General features: G+C 41.9%; 3 protein-coding genes across 4 annotated transcripts in view; 2 read left to right on the top strand and 1 right to left on the bottom strand.

The window, feature by feature from the left end:
• Nucleotides 1–4,698, top strand: part of LOC118422707 (tyrosine--tRNA ligase, cytoplasmic-like) — a 9,405-nt gene extending 4,707 nt beyond the window's left edge. Inside the window, exons 9-13 of the mRNA XM_035830414.1 lie at nucleotides 299–434; nucleotides 660–748; nucleotides 996–1,189; nucleotides 2,146–2,284; nucleotides 3,669–4,698. Of these exons, the coding sequence (XP_035686307.1) occupies nucleotides 299–434; nucleotides 660–748; nucleotides 996–1,189; nucleotides 2,146–2,284; nucleotides 3,669–3,779 (669 nt within the window). The 3' untranslated portion in view covers nucleotides 3,780–4,698. The remainder of the gene's footprint in view (nucleotides 1–298; nucleotides 435–659; nucleotides 749–995; nucleotides 1,190–2,145; nucleotides 2,285–3,668) is intronic.
• Nucleotides 4,699–5,088: 390 nt separating this feature from the next.
• On the bottom strand, nucleotides 5,089–12,286 carry LOC118422755 (potassium voltage-gated channel subfamily A member 7-like). 2 transcript variants are annotated; one of them, XM_035830504.1, is made up of 7 exons: nucleotides 12,187–12,286; nucleotides 9,976–10,076; nucleotides 8,995–9,202; nucleotides 7,633–7,834; nucleotides 6,280–7,014; nucleotides 5,990–6,141; nucleotides 5,089–5,502 (listed from the first exon to the last, which is right to left on the bottom strand). In XM_035830504.1, the coding sequence occupies exons 3-7, from the start codon at nucleotides 9,080–9,082 to the stop codon at nucleotides 5,150–5,152; spliced, it is 1,530 nt and encodes a 509-aa protein (XP_035686397.1). In that variant the 5' UTR covers nucleotides 9,083–9,202; nucleotides 9,976–10,076; nucleotides 12,187–12,286; the 3' UTR covers nucleotides 5,089–5,149. The 2 variants fall into 2 exon arrangements, with proteins under 2 accessions (XP_035686397.1, XP_035686396.1); XM_035830503.1 differs by lacking the exon at nucleotides 12,187–12,286 and having other exon boundaries at nucleotides 9,976–10,141.
• The window catches only part of LOC118422754 (metabotropic glutamate receptor 1-like), a 60,425-nt gene continuing 44,098 nt past the window's right edge, over nucleotides 11,065–27,391 (top strand). Inside the window, exon 1 of the mRNA XM_035830501.1 lies at nucleotides 11,065–11,319. The gene's annotated coding sequence lies outside the window, so the exon portion shown is untranslated. The remainder of the gene's footprint in view (nucleotides 11,320–27,391) is intronic.

The following is a 27,391-nucleotide window of genomic DNA, read 5'->3' as shown; positions in this document are numbered from 1 at the left end:
GGGTGTTGGAGTGCTGTCACACAAGCCCTTAACCATTCCTTAATTTGCTTATGTGTAGAGACAATCAGTGCCCTCATCCAAAATTTGGAGGATCCAGACAATAGAGATGTCAAGGTTCCCAGATGAAATAGCAGAGAAGTGAATGTTGGTATGTATAATAAAGGTCAGAGTGAACAGCTATCCTGATGGTACACAGGCTAGGCAACCTTTGTGACAATTGCAACAAACTTGCAGACATTGCATGGTGTTCATATCTCTCATCACCAGAGGGCTTTCTTACCTGTGTTCCCACTCCTAGAGTATCCATCCTGGTGACCTGAAGCCTGCCGTAGAGCGTGAGTTGAACAGACTGATGGAGCCTGTCCGACAGGTGTTCCAGACACCTGACATGAAGGCCCTCATCAGCAGGGCATACCCACCACCACCCAAGAAGAGTAAGTCATTGTTTTTGGCAACACCTCAGAGGCGGAGGCATCTTTTCCCTCTTTTCCAAATTTTGTTGCTAACATTTCATTTTACCTAGTACCTGTATTTACTACTCTTGTCATTTTCTCTCAGCTTAAATTAAAAAATAAAGCAGAAATCAGTGGCTCCAGGAGAAAATGATTTTAGTTTTTTTACTAAGCATTTAAATTTATACATTATGTGTGTACAAACAGAGGGAGGACAAGTGGCTAATGCAGCAAGTGAGGAAATTTCCCCAGTCAGGTTGGACCTGAGAGTTGGGAGAATTATCAGTGTGGAAAAGGTGAGACACTGAATGCATGTGTGTGTGTCATATGATTTCTGAAACCTTGCAATGATACCTAGAGAAATACATTGAATCCAAAACTAAGGGAGAAATGATAAAGAACAAAATCAATTCATAAATAGTAGCTTGCATTTCCAGTATTTGTTCAAAACTGCAGTTGTGACTTGTAAGTTCCATTGTTGAAAGGTTTGTGTGATGTATTGTATTATAAAATCCATGAATTTCTATCCCTCCAACCCTGCAGCACCCAGATGCAGACACCCTGTATGTAGAGAAGGTGGACCTTGGTGAGGAGCAGCCCAGGACTGTGGTCAGCGGCCTGGCCGGTCTGGTTCCCATGGAAACGCTGCAGGACTACCTTGGGGTGTTCCTCTGTAACCTGAAGCCTCAGAAGATGAGAGGCATCCAGTCACAGGCCATGCTCATGTGTGCTTCTATGTAAGTGGTAGAGTCGTACTGTTTAAAGGGGGGATCTCACTGGACTGCGGTATGTTGGCAGCTTCACTGCATTCTTAGTTAAATTTGTGTTACCAATACCCTAGATTTCATAATGGGAGTATCATGCAAAACGTACAGGTATCACTGAAAAGACAACAGAACACACAAAGCATAGAAAGATACCTTTTTTTACGGATGAAATTCCGTCGAATCACTCAGCTGCAGCAATGCCACCAACATACAGCAGCCTTAGTGAGACATATGTAGCCCCTTGATGATGATGATGATGTAGCCTCTTAAGTGTTAGTGTTACATACTCGTGTATAACCTTTGGCAACTGCAGGTAGTGTGTGTTTGTGCCTTTTCTGACCTTTGGATAGGAGGATTTTCGTTTCTCCCTTTCTTTCCCATTTTCATACTGGTTAGAATAGGAATTAGAAATGTTATATGCGTGTTGCCATTTGCCAGTAAAGTGTGTCTTCTGATTGGTTAAGTAGGAAAGGAAGAAATGATTGTGTTTTCCTATTGGCCGAGAGAATCTGTGTAGGCCCCATGCCTATCCCTGTGTGACTATGTCAGCAGGGTTGTGAGATGTGACCAGTGTGTTACTGGGCCAGGTCTCATACACAGGTCTCATGTGGCCATATAGCAGCAGGAGGCCCATAGTGCAGGCTGATGTGTCAATCAACAGTCTGTCTCCAGAACCTCATACAAACTGTTGTCCCACTGTACTGTCCATCAATAGTAAATTGATCCTCAATATTGAAGTATCTAAGTGATTTCAGAATGTTTGCATTGAGTTATCTCTATGCCTGAGTAGCAGTTCCTAAATAGGTCTTCTTCGTGTTCAGCTCCTCATACAAACTATTGTCCCACTGACCTGTCAATCAGCATGTTGTGTCCAATCACCAATCAACACTCAGTTAAAACATACTAATGAGGACTGTGTTTTTCAGAGATGACCCCAGGTGTGTTGAACCCCTGGTGCCACCAGAGGGCTCTGCTGTTGGTGACCGGGTATTCGTAGAGAACTACAACACTGGAAGTCCAGACGAGAGGCTCAACCCAAAAAAGAAAATCTGGGAAAAATTACAGGTACAGTTTGTACAAAATTACAGTCTTTCAATGTAGCACATACATTCAGGATTGTTGTAAAAATCTTGCTGTAGTGAATCTGAAAAGCATAAGACTTTAGGATTCTATTTGTTTTAATCCTATTTTTTCATAGATTGTTTTTGCTATACAATGTTTTTTTTAATAATAATTTTATTTGTTTGCATGTTTGTTTGAGTTGCATACCTGGTAAACCACTTACATTGTATGGCATAGCATACATGTACAAGGTTTGTATTGGAAAGTACTAGAGTCCATTCCAAGACACCATGAGGGTTTTTAGGCGATATTTATAATTAGTCTGAATTATTTTGAATAAAAGAATATCTGAGCCACAATAATTAAATTATTTTAAAAAAATTGACTGAGAAAGTACTCATATATTTGAATTCCTTTGAATATTTTAGAAACATTTTGAAAGTAACTGTACAAAAATATCTTTATTTAGAATTATTGTGAAACCTCTGTGTGATTATTTTACATTTACAAATATTTACAAAAAATGGTAAACCTGGCCAAATGGTTAAATTAGTTTATTGCCCCCATAAAAGTAAGCCCTATTGTTGTATCTGTATATTTTTAGATTTCACTGCTGGGCACTGGTGAATCCTTTGTGGTGGGCCATTGTTGCATGGCACCCAACCATACTTTGCAAGAATGTGTGAATTGCTATCTTCCCAGCCCACTGAACCATTTACAAAAAATGGTAGAAAATGGTAGAAAATGGTAAATAATGGTAGAATGCTGTTATCATTATTTAGAAACCATTAGAAGTATCCAATTCCACACTATCAATATTTCCAAAGTTTTACAGGACCAGGGAAATATTTATAAAGTTGAAACAGTGTTACAAATATTTCTGAAGTATCAAATGTCCTAGACATATGATTACAAAACTTTAAAATCAATTCTAAACAATGGCCACAAACATCCGCATGGTGTCTTGGAATGGACTCTACTCGCTGCATACATGTATCTGGATAGATTTATTTGATCCACTCACACTGGAAGGACCCCTAACCTTATTGATAAGTGTTAGTGCACAAGGGTTCTTTAACATACTCAAATTGTGGCTCTCTTCAAACACGGGACCTCCATTTAATATCCTATCTAAGGGACATCCCTAGCCAAAGCTAGATACTCCTTTCACCTGAGTGAGTTGAATGAGGAAATTTGTGTGAAGTTTGTTTCCTAAGGGCACAACATCAGGATCTGTCAGGGCCTTCAACTTCTGAGGCAATAAAGCCAGTGTGCCAACACATTTTTCCTGGTACATACATGTATTTAGTTAATTGAAGTTCAGTGGAATACAGAGTAAGGAGAATGTATTTTTTTTGCTGATTGTTGTGTTTGTGTTCCTCCACAGCCGGACATGAAGACATCTGAGGAGTGTGTTGCCCAGTGGAGTGGTAATCCCATCATGACCAAGCTAGGACTAGTTAAATCTAAAAGTATGAAAAATGCACCAATTAAGTAGATAGCCAATGAAAAAATCCAAAATTAAAAAATATGTGCATCACAAGCAGACTATAAGTGATGAGTGTAACTTAAGCCTTTTTTGTCAGAATCCCAATTGCACAAATGGTAAACTGTCAATTGTTAATAGATAGACATTACCTTGCCTTTGGGCAACACCTTTGCTTGAAAGTGACTCTGGACTAAGAAGACATTTCAAAATCTCGGGTTTCAAAAATTTCCAATCTCTTGCTTACAAGATTTTTTACCAATTAGTTATGATTAACTGTTCCTAGTACATGTCTTAAACAATAAGAGTTGCAACAAATTACATGTATCTGCCTTGATTCCTATCAAACTGTTAGTAGATACATGTACCTGAACAGAAGGCAGATAGAAGCTTATCTGCTTATGTCAAGCTATGATGACTGTTTTAATTCAGAGTTGTTTCAGTATTTAAAATGATTTAAACATGTACGTTGTAAGTCACGTGAATGACATCGATGTCTACCTTGCCATGCCTCTGTCATACAGCTTTATGTCTTTGTTTTGTCACAGTTCTTGTATACATATATTTAATGTAATATTATCGGATATTAAAAAATTGTTCATACTTGTTTGTGAGAACTACAAAAAGGCCATTGAAATTAAATATTATTTTGGCCCTTATAAGATATTCATATGTTTCAGACATAGCTTCAAAGCTTTGTACCAATGTATTGTTCAGAATCTACATAAGTTTGTGATTTGCACATATTTTTGGAAATCATGTGCTTCAAATTGGAACAAAGGTTTGTTGCTCTATTGATATTGCTTATCATTCACTGAAAATTTAAAGTAAGAAGTATATTTTCATGCTGCACTGACAAAACACATGTATGAGTTCTTTCCTTGTAAGAGAATGACTCGGAAACTGCAAATAAAGACCACATAGATCAGTATGATGGGATTCTTGTAATTTATTTTCTGTACAAGTAGACTTAGACAAGTAGATGCAAGAACGATGATGAAAATATTTTAGCATGATCGTTTTTTTACCCCAAAATGACAAACATACCGAGATCAACACCATTTTCCAAAAATGACTAAAATTTATACATTGCAAATGCAAATTGTAAATTCAAATGAGCAAAATATCATTAAAAGTCACTTTTTAACTTGGGAATTTAAACAGAAAAGCAGTTTCACAAGGTTGTAAAAAAAACGGGAAAGGAAACTTCTTTCCTGAGAATGTTTACATGATACGTGATATTTCGACGAGGTACTGTTGCTTTAAAGGGGTATATATATATATATATATATATATATAGATGTATAGATGTGTGTATATATATATGTTATACCCATCTATGCTCAGAGGAGTTGAAAACGACTTTGACAGTTACTGAAACTCTATACGGATGATAGAAATCCAGAACTACTCTCATCCTCATCTTTCAAAAAGCTTTCATGTTCCTCTGTCTCGATGTCAGTCAGCCGTACGGCATATGTTCGCTTTCTGTGTTCTGAATTGTTGTCATCTCTTTCCTCGTGCCCGTTGTTCAGTGGCAGGGCTTTAAACGGGTTGTTCCCGTTCTTTTTGTAGAATTTTTCAAAGTTCTTTGTGATGATAGGCATTGGCATGGCGATGACCAGGATACCGCTGATGACGCAGATACAGGCGAAGGCCTTGCCCCAGGGTGTTTTTGGGTAGATGTCGCCATAGCCTACCGTGGTGAGGGTGATGATCGCCCACCAGAACGCCGCTGAAACACATTTTGGGGCTTATAATATGCCTATTCACTAGTACCACCGGCAGGATAATAGGATTACGTTACGTTACGCATCCGCGTTGTGTAGTTAATTACCGAGGCTCCTTGTCTAAGAATGTAAAGATATTTTACAGCATTGAGAGTGGAAAGTAGAATGTCCATTGTCACATCGTTGACATGTTTATTGAACGTCTAACGGCACTAGCTACACATTTGCCAAGACGCACTTTGCTATGTGCGTATACAAAGGGATACTTTGGGCAGGCATACACGCCATATTATTTTGAGAGAGAAAATCCCCTTTTTTAGCACAAAAAAAAACATCCCTCTAAAACACCAAGTATGGCGCTGATGATCTCGTATCTGCTTCCTGACCACATTATAGCCTGGGTGCAAGATTGTCTGACAGGCATTGAATAACCTGGGTACGCGGTTGTATTCCGTCTGACGGACATTAGTATCGTCCAAAATGTCCACTGACCTGGTATACTTGGGAAGAAGTGGTCAGGATGGTCCATCTCCATGAAGTAGATGATACTGGAGTACAGAACAACCAGGATGGCCATGAAGAAGATCAACATGATGAGCTGAGGAGCGCTGGCTCTCAGGGTGGCGGCCAGCATCTGAAGCGCTCTAGGAGGTATCAGTGGGGTGAGGGTATCAGAGAAACTATTGACGCAACAAAAAGAACAATGACTTTCGTAGGCTACTATTTAGAACTTCCTGCTCTTACGTTTCCGAGGGATACTACTTAGACATCTTAACTCTTACCTCATATGTCTTGATAGCTTGAAGATTCTGAAGACACGGACCAATCGCAGCACGCGTACTATCGTAGCAGGGATGATGTTAGACCCCGTGGGGTCAACGTTCGCCACAATCAAGATGAGATCGATGAAGTAAGGCAAGATCACCACGAAATCCAGAATATTCATGATGTCCTTAACAAACCGTCTTTTTCTTGGGCTTGCATAAAAACGCATGGCGAGTTCAATGCAGAACCAGACGATACACGCTGTTTCAATCTGAAAGAAGATGTTACTGAAGGCGATGTTAAGGTTCACTTTGACGTCACCTACATGAGCGAACGTCTGGTCTGTGAGGTTACGGAAGCGGGGTAGTGTCTCTGCACAAGACGTCCCCACCGACAGTAGGATAAACAAAACCGTAACTAGGCCGACGAATTTGGCCAAAATACCATCATGGCTTTCGAAAAGAATCCATACCGTTCTCTGGGGTTCTTTTTCGGGTAAGACGTTCTCCGATACATCGTACCCTTCGTCTTTAAGAAATTTGTTGATGACAAGTTTCCCCATGTCGAAATATGCCAGTTCTGCCGCGAAAACGTCCTGTGGAACGTTGCGCGGCCGTTCGATCTTGCCCGTTTGGTAGTAGCGGAAGATCCCCTCGAAGCTCGGTCGGTGTCGGTCGAAGAAGTATTCCTCTTCCTCCGGGACGTAGAACCGCTGCCGCCGGACAACGTCGCCGAGGAGGGTTTGGGGATACCTGGGTGGGAAATGATAAAACGTTAACGTTTGCAAATGAAACCAGTGTTAAGGTATTAACGTTCTGGGATATTCTTGTAAAGAAATATGAGAGTTGAAATTACTTTTACGGAGTTACGGAGAAATAATAGCATCGCCCATACTATAAACGACTGTTGTGCAGCATGGTTATCGAGCTGAAAAAAAAGACTACTTCGCCCGCCTTTTACCTAAGACAAAAAAAATGTCAACGGATCGGAACGCGCGGTCGGACTTGAAATTACGTAAAGCAGGACCTATTATGTGCACGGGCCCGTTCACACGTGCGTAGGAGGTCCGTATGGAATTCTTAGCTTTTACTAGGTCGCTAGAAAAATAGTAGAAATTGGACAAATTAGCTGTTCGAGAATTGCGGTTTGCAACCAGCTAACTCCTATGGCATGTTACCTGTCTGTATTTGTCAAATTTCTATTATTTTTCAGGCGACCGTCTGTGGAGCCTGGTAGAGGTTTAAACTTCCATGCGACCTCAAACGGACTTGAAACGGACACACGTGTGAACCCACCTTCAAAGTATGAACGGGCCCTTGCAGAGAATCGGTCCTGCTTATAATGACACACGTTATCACGCGGTACCGTACCTGAGAAGCACCCTCTCCCTGGTGTCGAACTTCATCCCGCTGATGTTGATGCGGACCCTGCGGTCAGCCCGGCCGGGGTCCGTCAGCCCGTGGGTGACGATCTGCGGCAGGAGGCCCGTCACTCCCGCCGGGGGCTTGGACCGCCTCGTGCGGCTGGACTGGCGCGACCACCCCGTCCGGAGGGCGTTACCCAGAGACTTCACTACCTCAGGAATACACAAAGTAGGATTAGGAAATGAAGTAGCACAGTTAAGTTCGGTTCAGTTCGGTGCGGTAGGTTAAGTTAAAGAGTAAAGAGTAAGGTAAGTTAGAGAGTATCACTGCATACGTAAGATAGATTCTGAAAACAAACGTAGCGAAAAGACTCCCAGTCTTGTTTTACACTAGCCCATTGATCTATCATCTATCCAACCAAAGTAAGAGACACTTCATTTTGTTCATTACAGAAATCCAATTGTACGAGTACAAGAAGAACTTGTAATGGCCACTGACTATCATACACACCAGTGGTCTGCAGAAAGCTATGTTATTTATATATTTATCTTGTTATCTCCAGATGAAAGGGCCTAAATCCCTGCACACTACAGTACGAGCACTGGCCTTGACAATAACTATGTGCGTTTAGATCTCGTCAATGCCCGAAGATAGTCTAACTGTGCACCAAATATTAAGAGAATAGTGAAAGCCATGTGCCCTTCCATATGACCCCGATGTGTCGCATGATTATTTTCCTACTTGAGTTCATTCATCCCATTTGTACAATGCTGAAGTGATACCGCCCACCTAATAAGCAAACAGTACGAACGCCTTAAGCCAATTCAAAGGTCAGCTTCGCGGGGTTGTTTTTCTTTGTGTGCCCCTTTCTTTGTGGCGCTGGAACTTCACGTGATGAACTATAGTTCATCACGCGAAGTTCCAGCGCCACAGTTTTTGTAACGTGTATTAATGTCAAGGTGAAATAATTTTTGCACGCAGGCTAAGTATTAAAGAATTGACCCAAGCCTTAAAGGCTTTTGTGTACTGTTGAACAACACCTGGTTTGCGCTAGTTGGCGAACTAATTTGCAAGCGACCCTGGGAGATCAACCAACATTTACTGTCCTTGGGTCCTGTCTGGAGGGGGGGGGGAGTTACTGTCAGTATTTGTATGTCATTTTGAACGTCGTTACACACTGCAGTACAATTGATTGGCTTCAGCACAGTCTTATCACCACGTTGAAAATAGCCACTCAATGAAACGGTCAATAAGTTACCGTGAATAGTGGTAAACTTTCTACTGATTAATTAACAAGGAACATACCTGTTGAAGATATAATCGAAAATATTTCGCCAATCATAGTACTGCCTAATAGTATGTACTTACACTTTGAGTCGTCTTTTTCGGGGAATTCTCTCGCCTCCTCCCCTCCGTCGTTTAACTGTGTTGATGCTGCTGTTAGTCTCGCCTGCATCGTGTCGGACACGTTTGGCACTTGTGCGTTGTGTTCTTTTGTCTGACGATGATGGTGCCACACGTCCCTCAAGGTCTCTGATGCTATTACGTCAGGTACATTTCTCTTCCAGGTGAAATCCTGTCAATAGACGAATAACACGTGATATGAAGGTCTCTATGGGCATGCCGCCTCGGGCGACACGTGGTCCAACAAGTTAGGGCCCACTTTGTGGCGTCAGTGCCTTGCCTCAAGTCAAAACACACGCGAGGACGATATGCTTTTGTCTCAGAAGAAAGACAAGTCAAGCAGTGTTGTCACACCTGGGGACTGCCCAAGGTTGGACCTCAGGCTGGTCTGCTATCTGTAATCTTGACGCAATGTAAGGAATGCCAAAAAATAGTTACTCAAGCAACTAGATATGGTTTTGGAAACGGTCAGACGTTTCGGATAGAATCCACTGACCGTTTCCAAAACCATATCCAGTTGCTTGAGTAACTATTTTTGGCGTATCTTATTACCTGGATGTCTAACCTACATCGACGTAATGTAAGGAATGGAATGCCACTGATCGTAACTTGTCGCAAAGCTACATTGACGTTTGGGAGGCCTCCTCACCACCACTTGTTTGTTACAGTTATCACATCGATTGACTAAAACGATACATGAAAGGTCATTTATAGGGTCAATTGAACGTCCATCATACCCTTTGCGATTCAACAATATACAAATTTGTCCCTAGGGCGAGTATTGTCACCTGCATTACTTTCGGACGGGAGCGTAAGGTACTGTTGCATTAAACATTGGCATGCAAAAAAAGCAAAAATTCGTACACTTCAATTGAACGAGGCGGTACTCGACAGCTACAATTACGCTTCCTGTGTGTGACTTAAAAACTTTTCGAAAACACGCACCGATTGTTTACGTCACGTGACAGGTGTTGTTACAGGTGTTGTCCCAACGACTGTCCGTCCAGAAACAGCAGTGACCATCGAACAGCTGCGTTCTTTTTCACCTGGGTCAAAACCATGTCTACCTGTCAGGATCACTTTGGGACAGCGCTCTGATCCCTATTGTTAGGGTCGAAGGTTAAAGGGTCAAAGGTCACTCGCGAACATGTGGAAGTTCCAGTTCTTCCACTCTTGTCGGTAAATAATGTTTGCTTCAAATTAAAGAAGCTAGAGCAGTGGAAAAACAACAACAAAAAGCAGATAAAACACCAATGCCATGGTGACACATTTTGAAGTAGACAACAGGTTGTCCCATGTAAAGATATTGAGAAACAGCCTATCCTAATACAAAACTAAATGGTTAATTTTCCTAGCTTTGTTAAAGACGAAATGCTCAAACTTTAGTTGTACCCGTGATAAGACGAAGCATTTACTAACTAATATTAAGGACATACACAAGTGTTGTTTTTTTCTGTCATGGTTTTTGGTGACGCATTCATCGCGGATTAGACAGATAACACGTAACACTGGTAAGCGGAAAGGTATGCTTGGCAATACTTGCCGATCAGGATGTCTCAAGTCTACAGTTTTGACTTAATCGAATGGATCGCTAGGTGGCGTAAAAGATACTGCACAGGGCTAGTCCGCAAAACTTTTACGTGTATCACGTGCCTTACTTGGTAACTTGTTCCAGACGGAAAACTGAAAGTTGCCATATGAGTAGCTAGTAGTTATATAATGAAAACAAGACAGACACTTATGCAGTTGACCGATATCATGGTCGTAGAATGTAACTCCCAAAGTGTCTGAAATTACTGTGTGGCAACTCACACTTGGAATATGACTAGAAGGCATCTGTCCTTCCAACATTAAAAGTGGTAAAAGAATTGCTCTTTTTTTAGCCTGTTATAGCAAGGAGTTTTTTTTAACCTCCTTCGTGGTAGTCATTTACAGACATATTGCCAGGTGCGACCAGGGTACGGGTGTAGTACGGAATTCCCGCGCCCGTAAATCACGCCCTCCTACGTCACTTCCTGTGTTGATCGGCCCATTTCTCGATTTGACTCGCATGGACCTGACTGGAAGGTATGGCCACACGTACCGTCCGCAGACTACCTGTGCTGACCCTATTTTGGATTACGTCCGTTCGTTTGTACTTTTATGATGACCGATGGACCTGTTAGGTTTTAAAAGATAAGCACCACCTCTGTCCCTCCACATTCTGTGTTAATGATCCTTACCTGAGTTCTGGATGGCAGCCAGTCGCTACCTACTTCCTGACGACTTCTCGTGGTACAAGTTACAATCGTGAGTTTCCTTTTTCTGCTACACTTCTTATACTAGTATATCTTCTCTGAGCGTAAATGACAGCATGCATTGATCAGGTTGAGAGAGACGTGCTTCTCAGAATAATTATTGTATATGACGAACAGAGGTGTGCTGTTCAAAAGAGTTGTATATCGGATATTGCACTTGGCATGTGCATTTGGAGCAGGGGGTAGGGGATGTACAGCAGTTTCACACACCTGTAACAAGGTTTGCATACCTGCGTTGTTGTTATCGTTATAGTATATTTAAGGCGCGTTGCCCCTGTCTTAGCCACTCAACGTACCACCTGAGCTTTGATACACCTGTTGCACGAATGAAAGAATAAACAAATCGGAATGACAACAAAAGAAAGGCATCGCCAGCCAATGATTGTTTTGTGACGTTGTAATTATTTCAACTACATGTACTTTGCAACAGGTAGCCTTGTCACAAATGGGTGATTGATCTGCTGTGGTCCCCTCTCTCTGAAATGAGGAGGAATGCCCGCCTCACCACATTTTATAAAGTAGTTATTAACAGTCACATCAATATTCAGATACCGCCAGTTTACTTAAACCAGCCCAGGGGCAGGGGCACACCCGGGGGAGCCACCAACACAAATTCCAACAACTTATACCCTACTAAAACCGATACATATTGTAAGCATTCAGTTTTCCCCGCACAATACCGGAGTGGAAAGCCCTGCCTGACACGCTAGCTGGTGACAGCCCCCACAGTTGGGTCGTTCCCTGCCAGGCTGGAGGTCTGCCCGCCCTAGCCCGGGATCTTACCTCTCCCTCCCTCCCATCCCTACAACAGATCAACAAGTTCTCTTCGGTGTCATTGAAGAGAGATGGTGGGTGCTACCTGAAACGTATCCAAAATCATATGCAGTTGCTTGAGTAACTGCTATTTGGCGAGGGCTCGTGGTGTCCCACCTGGCTGGCTGTAATCCAAGGCCCAGTGGCCATGGGCCACACACACACAACAGAATGGGTTCACACGTACGTGTTTTGGGATGCCAAGCGTTTTCTACTGTTGAGAAATAAATAACTTTCTGTAATACGTGCGTGACGAAAGAATTCGAAGTGACAGTTTAATCAAGTCTCGCGAAACAAGACTGACACATTCCATCGTTATGTCATAATGATCGTAGTACAGTATTGCAGCGGACGCTGTATACAAGGCTAGATGCATTGATATGGAAATCATCAATTATTTCGACACACAAGACAAGGAACAATGATAAGCATGTTTTTACTACATGATGAACTGTTCAAAGACTTTAGTTTACGTCATTGCGTTATGCTGTACAAATTCCTTTTGCGTGATTCGTACGTTTAGAATTACATCGTCGACGTTTCTTTTCTACTGTGCATCGAATAGTTGAACTGAACCGAACCATTTGGGTGACCCAACATTCAAGACACCCCGTAGACACAATTGAAATGCGCCAAAAGGAATAATATAGAGCTTAGTCTGGCTTAACAGGCTTCAGGACAGGCAGGTTTCTCGCATTGTTATTGAAGAGTGGTAGATAAGCCTTCACAAAGTCTTTTTGAGAGGTAACATTTTTGACATGCCTGACTTCAGTTCTTAGAAAGAAATGATTTGTGCGTAGTTATTTTCTATCCAAATATGAATTTGTTCTTTTCTGTAATAATCTGTAATTTTAGTAATTCTCGTATACGAAAGCGTTTTTTTTTTTTCAAAATGACACAACGTTAACGTATCACCGTGTATTTCTTTGTTTCGCTATCTTCGGAAGCATCCTTACTTAACATCGACTGGTATGTAATCCTGCCTTTTACTTGCAGAACCTATAGCTTTGTAAGTCGATACACGTGAGTTCGTCATATGCTTGTCTTAGAAGCGCTTAACAAGCCATTCCACTTTTGTGATGTATCAAAAATGTCTGGCCTACGATCTTCTGTAAGCCTTTGCTCTATAAAGACACTGTTGTATGTCTCAGTGGCTGTCTGGTTTGTGGTCCCCAAGGACCGGTAATGGATAATTTGTTTGCCATCGATAAAGATATAAAAAGACAAAGTTTATTTTCTTCCGAAAGTGTTTGTGCTGTGTGTCCCCCGCAAAAACGCTCCATGCGCTATCTATCTCTGTCGATCGAATACTTGCAACATCCGTACCGTGGGCTATGTCTGACTGTCCTACTGGAAATTGTCGTAGTGTTTGAAATGGTTATCAAGACTGTCTTTCGTAATGCTACCGTCAGTCAAGCCTGTCAAACAACCATCTTTCCAGCCTTAAAAGTGTCCGATATTTTCTTTAGGATGATTCCTATCACCCAATATGTACACAGGGAAGTAAGGGTCATGCAAGGGTTAACTCCTTACTTTAATCTATAGTGACCATTAGTAAGAAAGTAGTAGTTGACTACTGTATGGAGTCTATGTTTTCGGTATGTTTGTTTACGTTGATGTGTGTCCGAAGTTATTATCATTAAATGAGTGGAAAGATGCCCGGAAAGGGCACCAGACGTGCTGGAGTGACAGGAATCACAGTTCAGAGTTAATAGAACTGGTTCTCAATCAGACATTGACACACAGTCCAAAGAAGGTTTACAGGAAAGCATTGTTTTTAGGGTAATTGTGTAGTTTGCGACTCCGAACGTGGCATTTTGTCTATTTTTTTAGTGTTTCCATTACATATTTTCCATCACGCTATTTTTCAGGATTAATGATGTGAGTCTGATATGGTGGCCCAGAAACATGATATTGGCGGTTACAATGCCTCTTGCTGTCACACTTCTATATCTAAATGTCCCAAACTGTGTTGTCGACCTCATTATGTCCTTGTAGTGTCAGAGTGGCTTGTACCGGTGGCGCCTTGCGATGCGTGTGGCGGCGCGATGTGACTAGATGTCACCGATAATGCAGTCCGACAAAATACCTCTGTTCCTGCGTTTAAGCCAACAGAAGTGCCAAATCAATTCGTCAGGATTTGGCAGTATGTCCTGGGCCGATTTATGTGGGGAAATGGACGCCATGTTCAAATCCTCTCTTTATCCACACATCCTTCTTGCGAACATTATAGTCCAAAGTACAAGTTCAGCAGACACTGCCCCATACCATACAGTTCAGAAATGGCCAATTAAGAAATGATGAGGTGTCGATAATTTTGCATGCCATAATCTCACAATCTCCATATGATAGAACCCACACAACATGTTTAACTGTCATATAACTTGTAACTATGATATTATTAGCATTTTGACAGTAGAGCAACGACTAGCAGAATGTACGTTGGTACAGACCTTAACGATTTCGCTTTTGAATAGACCGGTTTATGTTCCTCCTTGCGTAATGTGCTGTGCCCTCTAATGTAATTAGCGACAGGACAGATTGCGCGTAAAGCTGCATACAAAGAGATTTGTTAGGGCATTCACTAGCAGTCTAAATAGACCTTGGTCATGTAGGCAAATACACTCAAATAGACCACCTGTCATGATAGGTTGTAGTTTTTCTTCAAAGCATATAACTTTTTATACTTCAGTCGCGTATTATGCGGACATCGGAGGGCTGTAGTGGCGTAGCGTTTTACAGATACATAGCTGGACATTGTCATATACAGCAATGACACGAAATCGAAGTGGTGATATGCAATGTTGAAGTGAAAGGTTGAATTAAAGGACAGGTGGCTCAGATCAAAGCATGGGTGCCCTTATTAGCCAGGGCAGGGGGAATGTAACCCTTTGTATGCCTTTGAACTTACTATTTATCGAGTAAATTGACAATGCAGGTGAATGAGATACAAATGGCGCATTTATGCCATTATGGCGTTTTAAATAGGTAGGCTGAAATTGGAATGAGGAAAAAGGTTGAATCTAGTAGGTTTTCTTTTCCTACTGCAGCAAACAGTGATGGTCGCCGAATGTTTAAGCTTGGTTTTGTGTGGATTTTGCCATGTTTACATGGCATGCATGAACGTTCTTATGTTGGTTAAACTTCACAGTAATGCCGCCGTGTTGGCCATAGTCGTTTCCTTTGGCAATGTCCCCTCTGTGTTTTCACATAGCAAGAATCATGGTCTGGGGAACCTGAGGTAGAAGGCCGTACAAATTGGCAAAACTAAATGTAATTAAAACAACGTTTGGTTCGACTGTTTGAGCGCAGTTGCAATCCATACATGTTGTTATGTTGTTTGGCAGGTCCTGCCGACCCTTGGTGACCTGTACGAGCTCGTACGTAAGCAGTTACTAGGAGATCGTTCATAGTCGACTGAAAGGGAACATTACCACAGCATGTAAGTAAATAAACACTCTAGAAATAACGTTAGGACTACGTGCTCACAAAGTAAGAAAAAGTAATCGTTAACTGATTAGTGTGTTATCCTGTGAACTTGTGAAGACGACAGCGTACTTGCATTTCTTACAGTAAATCACCAGGGGGCGCACGCGTACAGTTGCCAGCCCTGAATGACAGAAATGCGTTGAGTGTCTGTAGCTTGGTATTGCCAATGGAGTAGAAGGTAAGTAAATAATTTTCATTCCTGAAACATCATCTTTTGTCACCTCTTCTACATCTAGCACTGAAATGTATTAGCTTAGGTTGAAATGACAAAAAAAATTGTAGGTTTGGTAGACATTAGACGTATGGTTTCGTGGGCGGTGTTGCAATCTTGAATAGGTATCACACTCTTTTTACTATCATATTGGGAAATCAAATGCATTCTCACGTTCTAGTGCCCCAGTTCAATTTTCGGAAATACCCAAAACGTATGCTCCAGAGGACGGCATGAGATGTTCGTGATGGATAGGGGATGATTTGGGTATATAGATAATATTTCTACGGCCTTGACTGTCTACTTTGCTACTTGATGGCTTCTACATATCGGAAGTCAAACACATACATTTGAGTGACACATTTTTCTAACAAACAAACAAAGAAACATGATACGTAACAGTTTGCAATGAAGAATGAACATCTAGTGTTAAACGTTACGAAACACAACATTCTTGAGATAAGTTGTGTATTGTGATACCACAGAAGCCATGCTATGGTCAAAGTGTTCTCATATAGACCATGTCTAATGACAGGAAGCTGCCTCTGACTTCCGTAGTAACTAATAACTTTCCCGACTGAAACAACATTTCAGGTTTCAAAAGCGTTGTTACCGAGCTATCGATTTGACTGTAAGGAACTGGTGAATTTAGAATGCATGTACAACATGTGAGACAAGATTGAATATCTGTACTATAAAAGATAGCAATCACAGCCTGTGACACATGAATGGAGGGGACCACCATATTAAGTACGGGGGTAATCAGGAGAGATTACGGGAAAAACCAATTCATTACTCGGGATTAGGGAAGATAAGGATATCAAAGCTAAATGCTGTTGGTGTGGCCTTGTAGATACCCTACATACATACATAGACACATACATATTCCATAGAAACACTGACCTCCAACTCCTATTCGTGACACCTTGTACAGTAGAAGCCAGTTAATTGTATTCTCCAAGCAGAGGTTAGGCTCCGGCTGTTTTTTTAAACGTTTTTTTTGGTCGTTTTTATCGGGCTTTCTATTTTTTTTATACCTTGCTGTGTCAAAACCTGGCTGGCGTACTTGAAGAAAAATAACGAAATAGAAATCCCGATAAAAACGACTAAAAAAACGTTAAAAAATAGCCGGAGCCTAACATCTGCTTGGAGAGTTTGGCTGGCGTACTTGAAGAAAAATGACAAAATAGAAATCCCGATAAAAACGACTAAAAAAAACGTTAAGAAAATAGCCAGAGCCTAACCTCTGCTTGGAGAGTAAGTTAATTGGATAACGGATTAACGCACACTTTTGCTAACTGCACGGAATCCCAAAATCCCAAACCGGTGTGGTCCAGCTAGATAATTTCGCATCATTGCACCAGCCGGATAATTGCACGAAATTCACTGACAAATAGGCCGTGCAATTAGGCGGATTTTACTGTATTTTAAGAAAGGTGGAGTTTGCGAGCAAAGCATGAATGACCATGTCGCGAGTTGTTATATGTTGTTATTTTTTCACAATATGATATGGAACTCTGACATTAAAGATTATGAATTGTCTGTGCAATACCTTCAACTTTAGTGGTACAGGAGTCCGAAACAGCTATGGTTTCTAAGAATCCGATTAAGTCATGACTTTCCTGGAATGCCTCTGGCTTGGTAGTTGCAGAATGTGTCCTGCCAGCTGCATTCTGTTTCCTGTAATGATGTTGCATAATGGTTGGAACTTGGCCCTGCTGAAGATTTCTTCGTTGGTTATGTGCTGCCATCTGATTTTCAAGATTCTTCTCAAATTCCTCTAGTGGAACACATCCAACTTTTGTTCAGTCTAGCTAAACACTTCCAAGTGTCACTAGCATGTAGTGCTGTGGGTAGGACTATGCTGTTGTACAGGCGGAGCTTTGTGTCCAGGTCGATGGTACTTGTTGAACAGACGGTGCGCATCCTCCAGAATACCGCTGCCGCCTTGCCGATTCTGCAGCTGATATCCGGCTCTACATCCCCGCTGTTGCTGACCGCACTGCCAATGTAGATAAACTGGTCCACTGTTTCAACCTGGCTGTTGTTTGCACTGATCCCTCTTCCATTGCCTTGGTCTTCTCTGTACTCACCTGCAGCCCAACCTTCCCAGAGAACTGTTCCAGTTTTGTTGTCAGGTTCTGTCTAGGTTCTGGTTGCTCTCAGACAGTAGGACTAGGTCGTCTGCGAAGTCAAGGTTTGCCAGTCTCTCCAACCCGTTCCATCTCACCCCCTCTATACCATCTTCTGTAGTCTTCTTCAAGACAAAGTCGATGGCCAACAGAAACAGCAACTTGTCTGACGCCCGTGACAATGTCAAGGGAATCTGTTGTTCTTCCCTCTGTCCTGACACCGCACCTTGAGTTTGCGTATGAAAAAATACGTTACTGTTGGTATTACATATGAAAGAGTGATATTCCAGAGAGATGTTCTATGAATACTGCCAAAAGCCTTTTTAAAGTCTATGAAGTTCAGTACTAGTGGTGTTTGGTATTCAAGACATTGATCAATGATGTTACGGATTGTGAAGATTTGTTCTGTGCAAGAGCGGTTACTACGAAACCCAGCTTGCTCTTCTAGCAGCTTGCAGTCCACAGGTTTCTTCAGCCTCTTCAGAAGCACCACAAAAAATGTTTCCACGTCTTGTCCCATTTCTTGTAGCAACGATGTGACCACTACGACGAAACGGGAAGCTTCTGTCAGTTCGTTCACACATGTTTCAAGAATAGAGAAGAAGCACTTGAAATAGAGATATAAGTAGGTATATTATAGTTTCCTTGCCATTCTCTTTGAATGCAATTTACTGCATTTAGCCCCTTTGGGACATGAATATGCAATAAACTTCATTGCCATTGTCAATGTCCTTGACATTTCTGTAATATGAGGTATATAACAACTCTCAGGTGTGTCAGAAAAGATGAATGATCATTTGGTGTAACATTGCACCTGTAGCGACCTCCATTATATATAGTAATGGACATTAGGGGAGTTTCATGTATAGTAAACAGCCTTTCTTGTGTCAAAGGGGTACGTATAATGGTATGCCACAAAGCAAATATCCAACAGGTGATGGTTCGTAATAGTCGTGTGGTTTGGGGTATGGAATACGATGTTGGTTCGGGTCACATAGACTTAATACATTTTACATACACACAGGGTATACACATATACACATGTACATATATTATTTTGATAAGATAATACAGTTCCATCGGCGTAATATGTTGGGTCACTAACATAATTAAGGGTTGATGATCCGTCCCGTGGTGTATATGGTATAATAAAACGTTTGGTCCTTTGCTCTTACCAGCGAGGAAAACCACTTACTCTCTATTACAGTATTTGCTTGACCACAACTATCTGGTTATTTCTGGACGTTTGTTAAAGTGCGACAATGACACGGCATCGGTATCAGCTTCTTCGGTCCCATGATCTTTCATACCGTGTCACACGTGACCTGGGTGGATCGATAACATATTACTAGGGCTGGGTACCGGTACAGAAAATTCAGGTCCAGGTCCGGTTCAGGTCCAAAGGATCAGGTCCAGGTCCGGACCTGAACCTGGACCTGATACAGTATGACTCATACCAATGGTCCATTTCAATACAAAGAAATCTGTTTGGTGGTGTATTAGACTTACACTGGCGTTTTAAAATCCTACAACGCTAACTGCACCTGTACGATTGGCTGTAAAACTTGGTAGAAATTACTACAAACTCTACTCTACTTCACTCTTGTTATTTTCTTCCACCTGCAAGCGCCAAAACGTGTGAATGTGTGATAAAATAATCTGCTAATTTTCTAATCGGTCCAACATCCGGTCTACCTAATTTTTTCAGGTCCGGTTTTTCTGGACCGGTCCAATAAGAAAAACCGGTTTTGTACCGGTACGCTGTACCGATACCCAGCCCTACATATTACACAAAATGCTTCATTTGATACCTTGGTGATAAATGTTGTAGAATATTCTCATTTTCTAACATGCTTAAATGGTCTCTGATGCGATAGAGAAGTGATATAATTATAAACAGACCCACCAATTTTTGCTGAAAGCTATGTCACCCTGTTATATTGACTAACGACCCCCCCACCCCCCATTGTTTTTCGGGACCAAAACACTATCGGAACTAAACCGAACACTAAACAACAAATATCCGGGGGCCCTAGCAAGCTTCTTTTAACCCAGCCATGCTCAGGTTTGTACCCAGCTTGAACAAGTTCAACGTGGACGTCTGTCAAGGTCGAATGGCTCAGGGAAACTGCAGTCTAGCCGAAGATCTCCTTGGGGCTTAAACATCTCTATATCCTCACCCTGCTACTCTATATAGAACTTTTAATTGCCGCTACTACTTTAATTGTATGTCTCATTCAATTAGAGGGGCAGTACTGACGCAGCAATAGGGCATGTTCAGAATAAGAAGCTCTTGTAATTTCCCGTTCTTGGCACTGCGGCCTTTATGCTTTTATCTGCAGTTAACCGGAAGTGTAGTGGTAAGTAGTTTGTTGTGTTCAGGTCGATGGTTGGGTTGGGGTGTGTGTGCCTGGTGACCCTAAAGTACATTCGAGGTCGAGGTCGAATGTAAGTTTATCTGTGACGGTAGTCAACTTTATCTTACAATTTTAAACTTTATATCCGTACACAATATAAAGTGCTTACAAACAAATTTTCGATCAGTCCTCCGATCCTTATCAAGTTCAAATGACCCAAAGCCTATGCCACGCATCTAGACCGGAAGTGTGACGTCAGCAATGGGTCAAAGATGATTGGAAGTGGGTATCGGCCCCCGTCTCGGTTGAAGGAAGGCTGATAGGCTCTGATGTAAATGGAGGTCATTTGAGTCAATTAGGAGAGGCGAATTCCAATACCAAGTACTTAGTAGTAATACGATTTCTGAACGTGACGACTCAATAGATTGGTCACGGCTATGAGGAGAATCCAAGTTGAGAAATTAGCTACTAGTACATGTCATACCCAAGTAGGATGTTTGGAAGGATGTGTAACCCCTGAAAGTATGAGGCAAGAAATTGCCCTACCTGCTGATAACTGGACTGACCATGGATATCGTCAGCTTAACACTTACATGTAGTATGATATGGTCATCCTTTTAACGGACCTCATTCCTTGATTATACGACTGATTACTGGCTGACCCACAAAATTACATGACTGATCCTCAAAATCACACGATTGACTCGTAGAGGGCAACAACCGACCCCTTGGAGGCACTGACCGACCCTAGGGATGCAATGGGCGACCCTTGGGGATGGAAACGACATCCACTTGGTACTACAGAACCTGCAATGATACACAGTTGACTCTTGTGATTCTAAAGGTGGCATCTTACTGCACTTGGGGGCATCAGTGCGGCATTGCGGGGTGATTACTCAACGAATTTCAGAGATAAAGAACGGATTTTCTTACGTTTTGTGTATTTTATTGTCATCTGAGTCATACTTTTACGTATTACGCAATATCTAAATTATGAAAAATCGCGAAAATAACAAAACAGTGCCGCAGTGAACGAACCCCGCACCGGTGCCTCAAATGCAGTACTTAATAGTCCACCTTATAGGGCCTTCACACGGAAATCGAATTAGCAGGAATCAAGCCGAACCAGTCGGAATGAAGTATTTGCAAACTTCGTGTCACATTCGGGGCCATTCGGGTGGGAATTCCAAATGGGCCTTAAATCCCCTTCACACGAGAAGGAATGAGCCGGAATGCCGTCAGAATGAAAATTCTTGTCTATTCCTGTAAATTCGTAGTGCATTCTAGACATTCTTACGGCATTCGAGATATTCTTTCGGCCACATTCTGACAGGATTCGAGGTGGCTTGCCGTTTCGGTTCTCCATCGAATGAGATAAGAATGTTTGGAATAATGTTAGAATGCCGTAGAATGCGGTCAGACTGCAGTTAGAATAGTTAGAATCCACTAAGAATCCACTACGAATGCCATTCGATATTTCTCTACTTCGAATGCACCTCGACAGTTGTTAACATGTCAAAAACTTTCGAGCCAGTCAAAAGAACGGGGACGAATATCTCGAATGCAGTAAGAATGTTTAGAATACAGTACGAATTGCGAGGAATTGCCACGAATAGAAAAAAAATTCATTCGGACGGCATTCCGGCTCATTCGTGCTCTCGTGTGAAGGGGGCTTTAAGGCAGAACAGCTAGGAGATGACCGACCAATAAGTATGCACAGCAGACCCCTGGGATTATTTACCCCTCCCAGCAACCTGGTCTCTTATCCCCTGGTGGAAAACAAAACCATACACGAGACACTGCATGGGCAGACCGGGAGGATTATCCTCCAGAACCCGAGAAGATTATATAGCCCGACCGCAAAGATTACTTCCCGATACAGGGTTCAGATCAAGAAGACTTCCATAGCCACCGGTGATCGGCTCGTCTGTAGAGTTTGTGGCGTTGTTAATTATTCACGTACACCGATATGGGCTGATATAAAAGCGGGTCGCAGAAACGTGCGTTGAATGAAGGTCTCTTAAGGTGGTATCTCACTGCACTCGGGGCACCGGTACGGCACTGCGGGGTTCGAAAGATTACTCAGCGAATTTCAGAGCTAAAGAACGAATTTTCTTACTTTCTGTGTGATTTGTTGTCTTCTATGTTTTACTTTTACGTATTAGGCAATATCTAAATTATTTTAAAAGGCGACAAAAAAACGGAACAGTGAACGAACCCCACAGTACCGCCCCAAGTGCAGTGAGATACCACCTTTAGTTCGAAGGCACTGGGTGTAATGAAAGAATATGAAGTGGACATATCAAAGACAATGTGCTGAAGGACAACTGTAGTAATAGGTTGATTTTCATACTAGAGACGTGCAGACGTCTACAATATGTTTTCGCAAATCCACTGTTTTTCTTTAACTTCACTGATCCCCTTATTTCCTTTGCAAGGCTGACACATTTTCAATTCTAAGTAAGTTACAATGTTATTGATATCTCATGGCTGCAGTGCTATATTAGGTGTAGTGTAATAATAACAGGTTTAACTCCAGTAAGCCTCGCAAGCCTTTTGAAGAAACGGATATAACTCACTGCATAACTGTGATTGGAAATCCATTTAAATCTCATATTCTCTTTCTGCCTGCACCGGTTTCACCCCACCTCAAGCAGGATATTGGCAAGATTATTGGCCAGTTTCACCTTGATTACGTTGTTACTCCAACGAGAAGTGCTAACTATACGTTGGACTAAAAGCCCCTTTCCTGTTTGGCGTGCGTAGAATGCATTCTCGTCTTGATCACCGCGGGTTCTCCCGGGGATGGAAGCTGGGTTTTCCCCGGCACTGTATGCTTCTCTCCCCGCCAGGCTTGCTAGCCCACCCCGGTAATTTGTGCTTGTCCGAGTCAATCAATAGCGTAGCTGAGGAGGAATTTTCCTCGGGGCATGTTGGCCCTGGTGCCAACGAGCTTGTCTGTGTCCTGCTGGTAACAGTCTATTCCAAGTTATTCTCGTTGTTTCATTGCCTGAAGGACACAACATCGAACGTGCGACAGCCCCTGTTCCTGATGCACTTTAGAACGTACATCACGCCGTAAGGGAGACTTTGAGAATAGTGGAATGCATCAGTTTCCTCTATTCTTTAAAGTAGTAAATACGGAAATCACCTCCAGGGGAGGCATTCTGTGTGAGACGGCGGTGGGTTCATTAGCATATACGTCAGAACCGACGAAACTTCCCGTCACATGAGGCGCTCTTTTTAAGAGTTCTGCGTCATTCCAACGGATAAACAGATTTATGTCAAGTATATTGTATGACATGTCATTAAACATGTTATCAAGAACAAAGTGCGCAGAGTAGTAAAACAAATCATGCCATATATACTACATGTCATGTACAATGGAATTTAAACAAATGGTAAGAACGGGGAGAAAGGAACTCGCTTCGCGAGGAACTACAGCAAAGTTTAAAGCTGCCAAGTCAAGTTAAGTCAAGTCAAAGAACTTATTTCACCTCGATTACTTGTCCATCTATCTTTCACTTGTCCATCCGTCTTTTAGAATATAGCCACTATTAGTGTTATTGACCTTAATTCAGCACCATTGCCTAGTATCGGCCATGTGGCGCTTTTTGTTCACACATTTTCCTTTTTTAATGACGTTTACACAACATTGCTAAAGTTGAGCTGTAAAAATTCATAAAAGCAGCCCGTACACAAAAGCCTTTAAGATACTTCCATCCCACCTTAACCTCAATCCCACTGTTAATGACTTCCATTTCACAGTATGATTCTCATCAACACGTCATCTCGATGATGGATGCTCCAGGACCACATAAGGAGCAGTTCATCGTTTTTATTGTAAACCCATCACCAAGTTGTCATCACATCCTTCGCTTGTCCCCACACCGCATCTTGGAAGACAGGAACATTAATCAACTGATAAGGAGTTTTTTTTAAATAATTTTCTTAGCAAGAGTTGTTCCTCAGTGGATTCTAACGGCAATCGAATTCGAATGGCAAACATACCGTACCAATAACGGTCAGCTGCTTAGTCGACATTGAAGGAGTTGTGGGCATGTTTCATTTGGTTTTCTCTTCGGTACCTGCCATGGCAAAATTTACCATGATACTCGTCACAGCGCCTAACTGCTCAGCTGTCAATGAAAAAGCTGCAGGATAATTTTAGTTGGTATCTTTCAGGTAACGGTCAATGGCTAATGGAAAAACATACCATGTCAACCCACAAACGCCCAGGTGCTCAACCCTCAAAAACATGGCAAAATTTTGACGGTGATACCAAGATGACACCATAAAATGAACGTATACAGCTGGAATATCTCACTACAAAAATAAAACGTCAATATTTAATGACATAGATTGAATATTCTAGTCGTCCAGTAACAGATAAGACGCCAGAGACGCGGGAGCTTCAAATTGAATTCCTGTTTATTCCTGTTTCCCCCGGCTGTTCTATGCGCCTTCTGACCTTTGATGTTCATTTAATGCACACGCTAAGTGCATATAACTGTACATGTGCACACATGACACAAGGGACTCTACAGAACAGCCAGAATGAGTCCAGCAGGAGGCAGCGGTATGACTGAAAGCGTGAGGGTTTGACATTTGAAGCTGTGATATGATGTTCAAAGAAAAAAAAGGGGGGGGGGGAGCCTAGCATGGAGGAGAACTGTGGAGCGAGACTTTGCTGAGATGGAATGCACATGGGAGGGGGTACAACGGATAACAGCTTAACTGACTTAAGAAACTGTGGAGAACCATGAAGGCCCGCCTCAGTAAACATTCATTTACTGATGTGCGGCGAGGATGATGATGATGATATTTGAAGTGTCGACTTGCTTCAGTCACGACTTGCTTCAGTCACGACTTGCTTTAGTCACAATGTCGACTTTAAACTAAATTCACTTCGACTAGAACAACAGTTTTTGTTTGAATTAATAACAAGAGGAAAGATATTTGGTGAAGGAATTACGGATATTATTGATGTGGTAGCTCTACCAAATGATACTCATAGTAGCCTGTATGTACATGACCGACCTCCTCTGGGGTGGGAGGGGGTGGGGCAATCCGTTCCTGGCAGCGAGTGATTGTGTAAGGCAGGCTAAATCTCCGTGATGCTTGTGTAGACAGATAGATGGGCGGTCTCCACGAAGCCAAAGTGTCTGACATGAAAGATAGCCAGCGTCAGACCGAGGTAGTCCGCCGTCAGAGCGCAATTCGTTCTGTGAGAAATTGAAGGCCAGCTGCTGTAATAAGCCTTCAGCACGAAGCCTACTGGTGTCTATGTAATGCTTATAAATGACAGTGAAGAAATTACATTCTTGACATACAATTTATTTTTCTTTGCAATATGACAACATGTTCAAGTGTTGTATAATGTTTTGCGCATCGTACGTCATTTATTTTCGCAATGGTGTCATCCAGCGTACTAACTGGTTCTTGGTCATGAAAAGCGTCTGATAGCAAGTTGGCCCGGGGAAACTACTGTATTCGTTACTTTCCTCACCTTTCATGTACTTTTCTAATCGCTTCAAAAAAGGGCCATGTATTCTGTGCTACAAATAAATACATTACCAGTGTAGGTACAACCCCTGAGGGTTTGTGATTTTATATCATTTGATTTCTGCAAAGTAGTCACTACGCAATGGGTAATTATTTTTAGACTGCAGTATCATCCAATCTATTTTCACTGTTGGGATTGTCTGTGCAAAAATATTTAACATTATTGGCGTCAGGCAGCTTTTCATATCTTCAACGAGCCTCCGCAACTATTGCTGTCAGTTTTCACCTTACTTTTGCTTTTTTGTATCTTCGTGTAATGTTTCTTCATGTAGTGATATATACCTTGAGATTATCTATGGGGTTATAATGTGCTGAAGAGAGGCAGGTATATCACAGTGTTGTACGTATGTGGTATTTCTGGCTCTAAATACGGCGTTTGTCTGAGATCGTCAGCCTGATTTCCAGCACTGACGCACGCCTGTTCGCCTGATGGTGCCGTTAAACGAGCAGGATGAAGTGCTATGACGTCTGTACAATAACAGAAGCACACTCACTACGGTTGACAGGCGTTACGTCACCATGTGTGTAAGCTTTTGGGCTGAATCTGTCTTCTGTCGGGCTTTTTGTCGCAAAAAAACACTGACGCATTTGGATACGAGGAAATATTTTCCTTATTTAATGATTTGGTGAAAAGAATTGGCAATAACACAAGGCCATATTCCCGTTCCCCGTTTGGGCTGGATCTTTCATCCGCCGGGCTTCTTGTCGTAAAAACAATGACACATTTGGATACGAGGAAAGATTTTCCCTATTCAATGTTCTGGTGAAAGGATTCGCAAAGACTCAATACCATATTCCCGTTCCCCGTTTGGGCTGGATCTGTCATCCACCGGACTTTTTGTCGCAAAAAGCACTGACGCATTTGGATACGAGGAAATTGGTGAAAAGAATTGGCAATGACACAAGGCCATATTTCCGTTCCCCAAGGTCATACAATGTAAACCTTGACATAACGTAACGTTGAGAGACGAAGAAAGAAAGCACATTAGGGGTTATATATTAAGATTTACAAGTTCGTTGATGTGCTGCTTTAATTTGTTGCTTAACAGTTGGGAAGTGACCTCGTTGCAACTGAAATGTGACACATCGCTTAGCATGTTACATAGGTGAAAACAATATAGAAATTGCTAAACTTTCTTTCCAACACTGAATTAATATAGGGGCTTACCCTAAATTTTCGGTCGAACTCCCTATAAGTCCCTATATTAATTCAGTGTTGGAAAGAAAGTTTAGCAATTTCTATAATGTATTCTACCAACACAGATGAACTTTCATGCTAAGTTAGGTGAAAACAACTTTCTTCAACGTTTATGAAGGTTAGACATCCAGGTAAGCAATATTCAAATACAATTCAATCTCTACAACTGGATAAAAACGGATATTTACTTCCGGACGTTTCGAGTGACATCCATCACTCTTCTTCAGCAAAAGCAGAATGAACTAGTCAGAACAATTCAATACCAGTACAGCTAACTAGAAAAACTGGTTAACCACTAA

This window comes from Branchiostoma floridae, chromosome 9 (genome assembly GCF_000003815.2).
Source record: "Branchiostoma floridae strain S238N-H82 chromosome 9, Bfl_VNyyK, whole genome shotgun sequence".
In the NCBI taxonomy this organism is placed as follows: domain Eukaryota; kingdom Metazoa; phylum Chordata; class Leptocardii; order Amphioxiformes; family Branchiostomatidae; genus Branchiostoma; species Branchiostoma floridae.
This window is presented reverse-complemented; position numbering and strand designations above follow the sequence as displayed.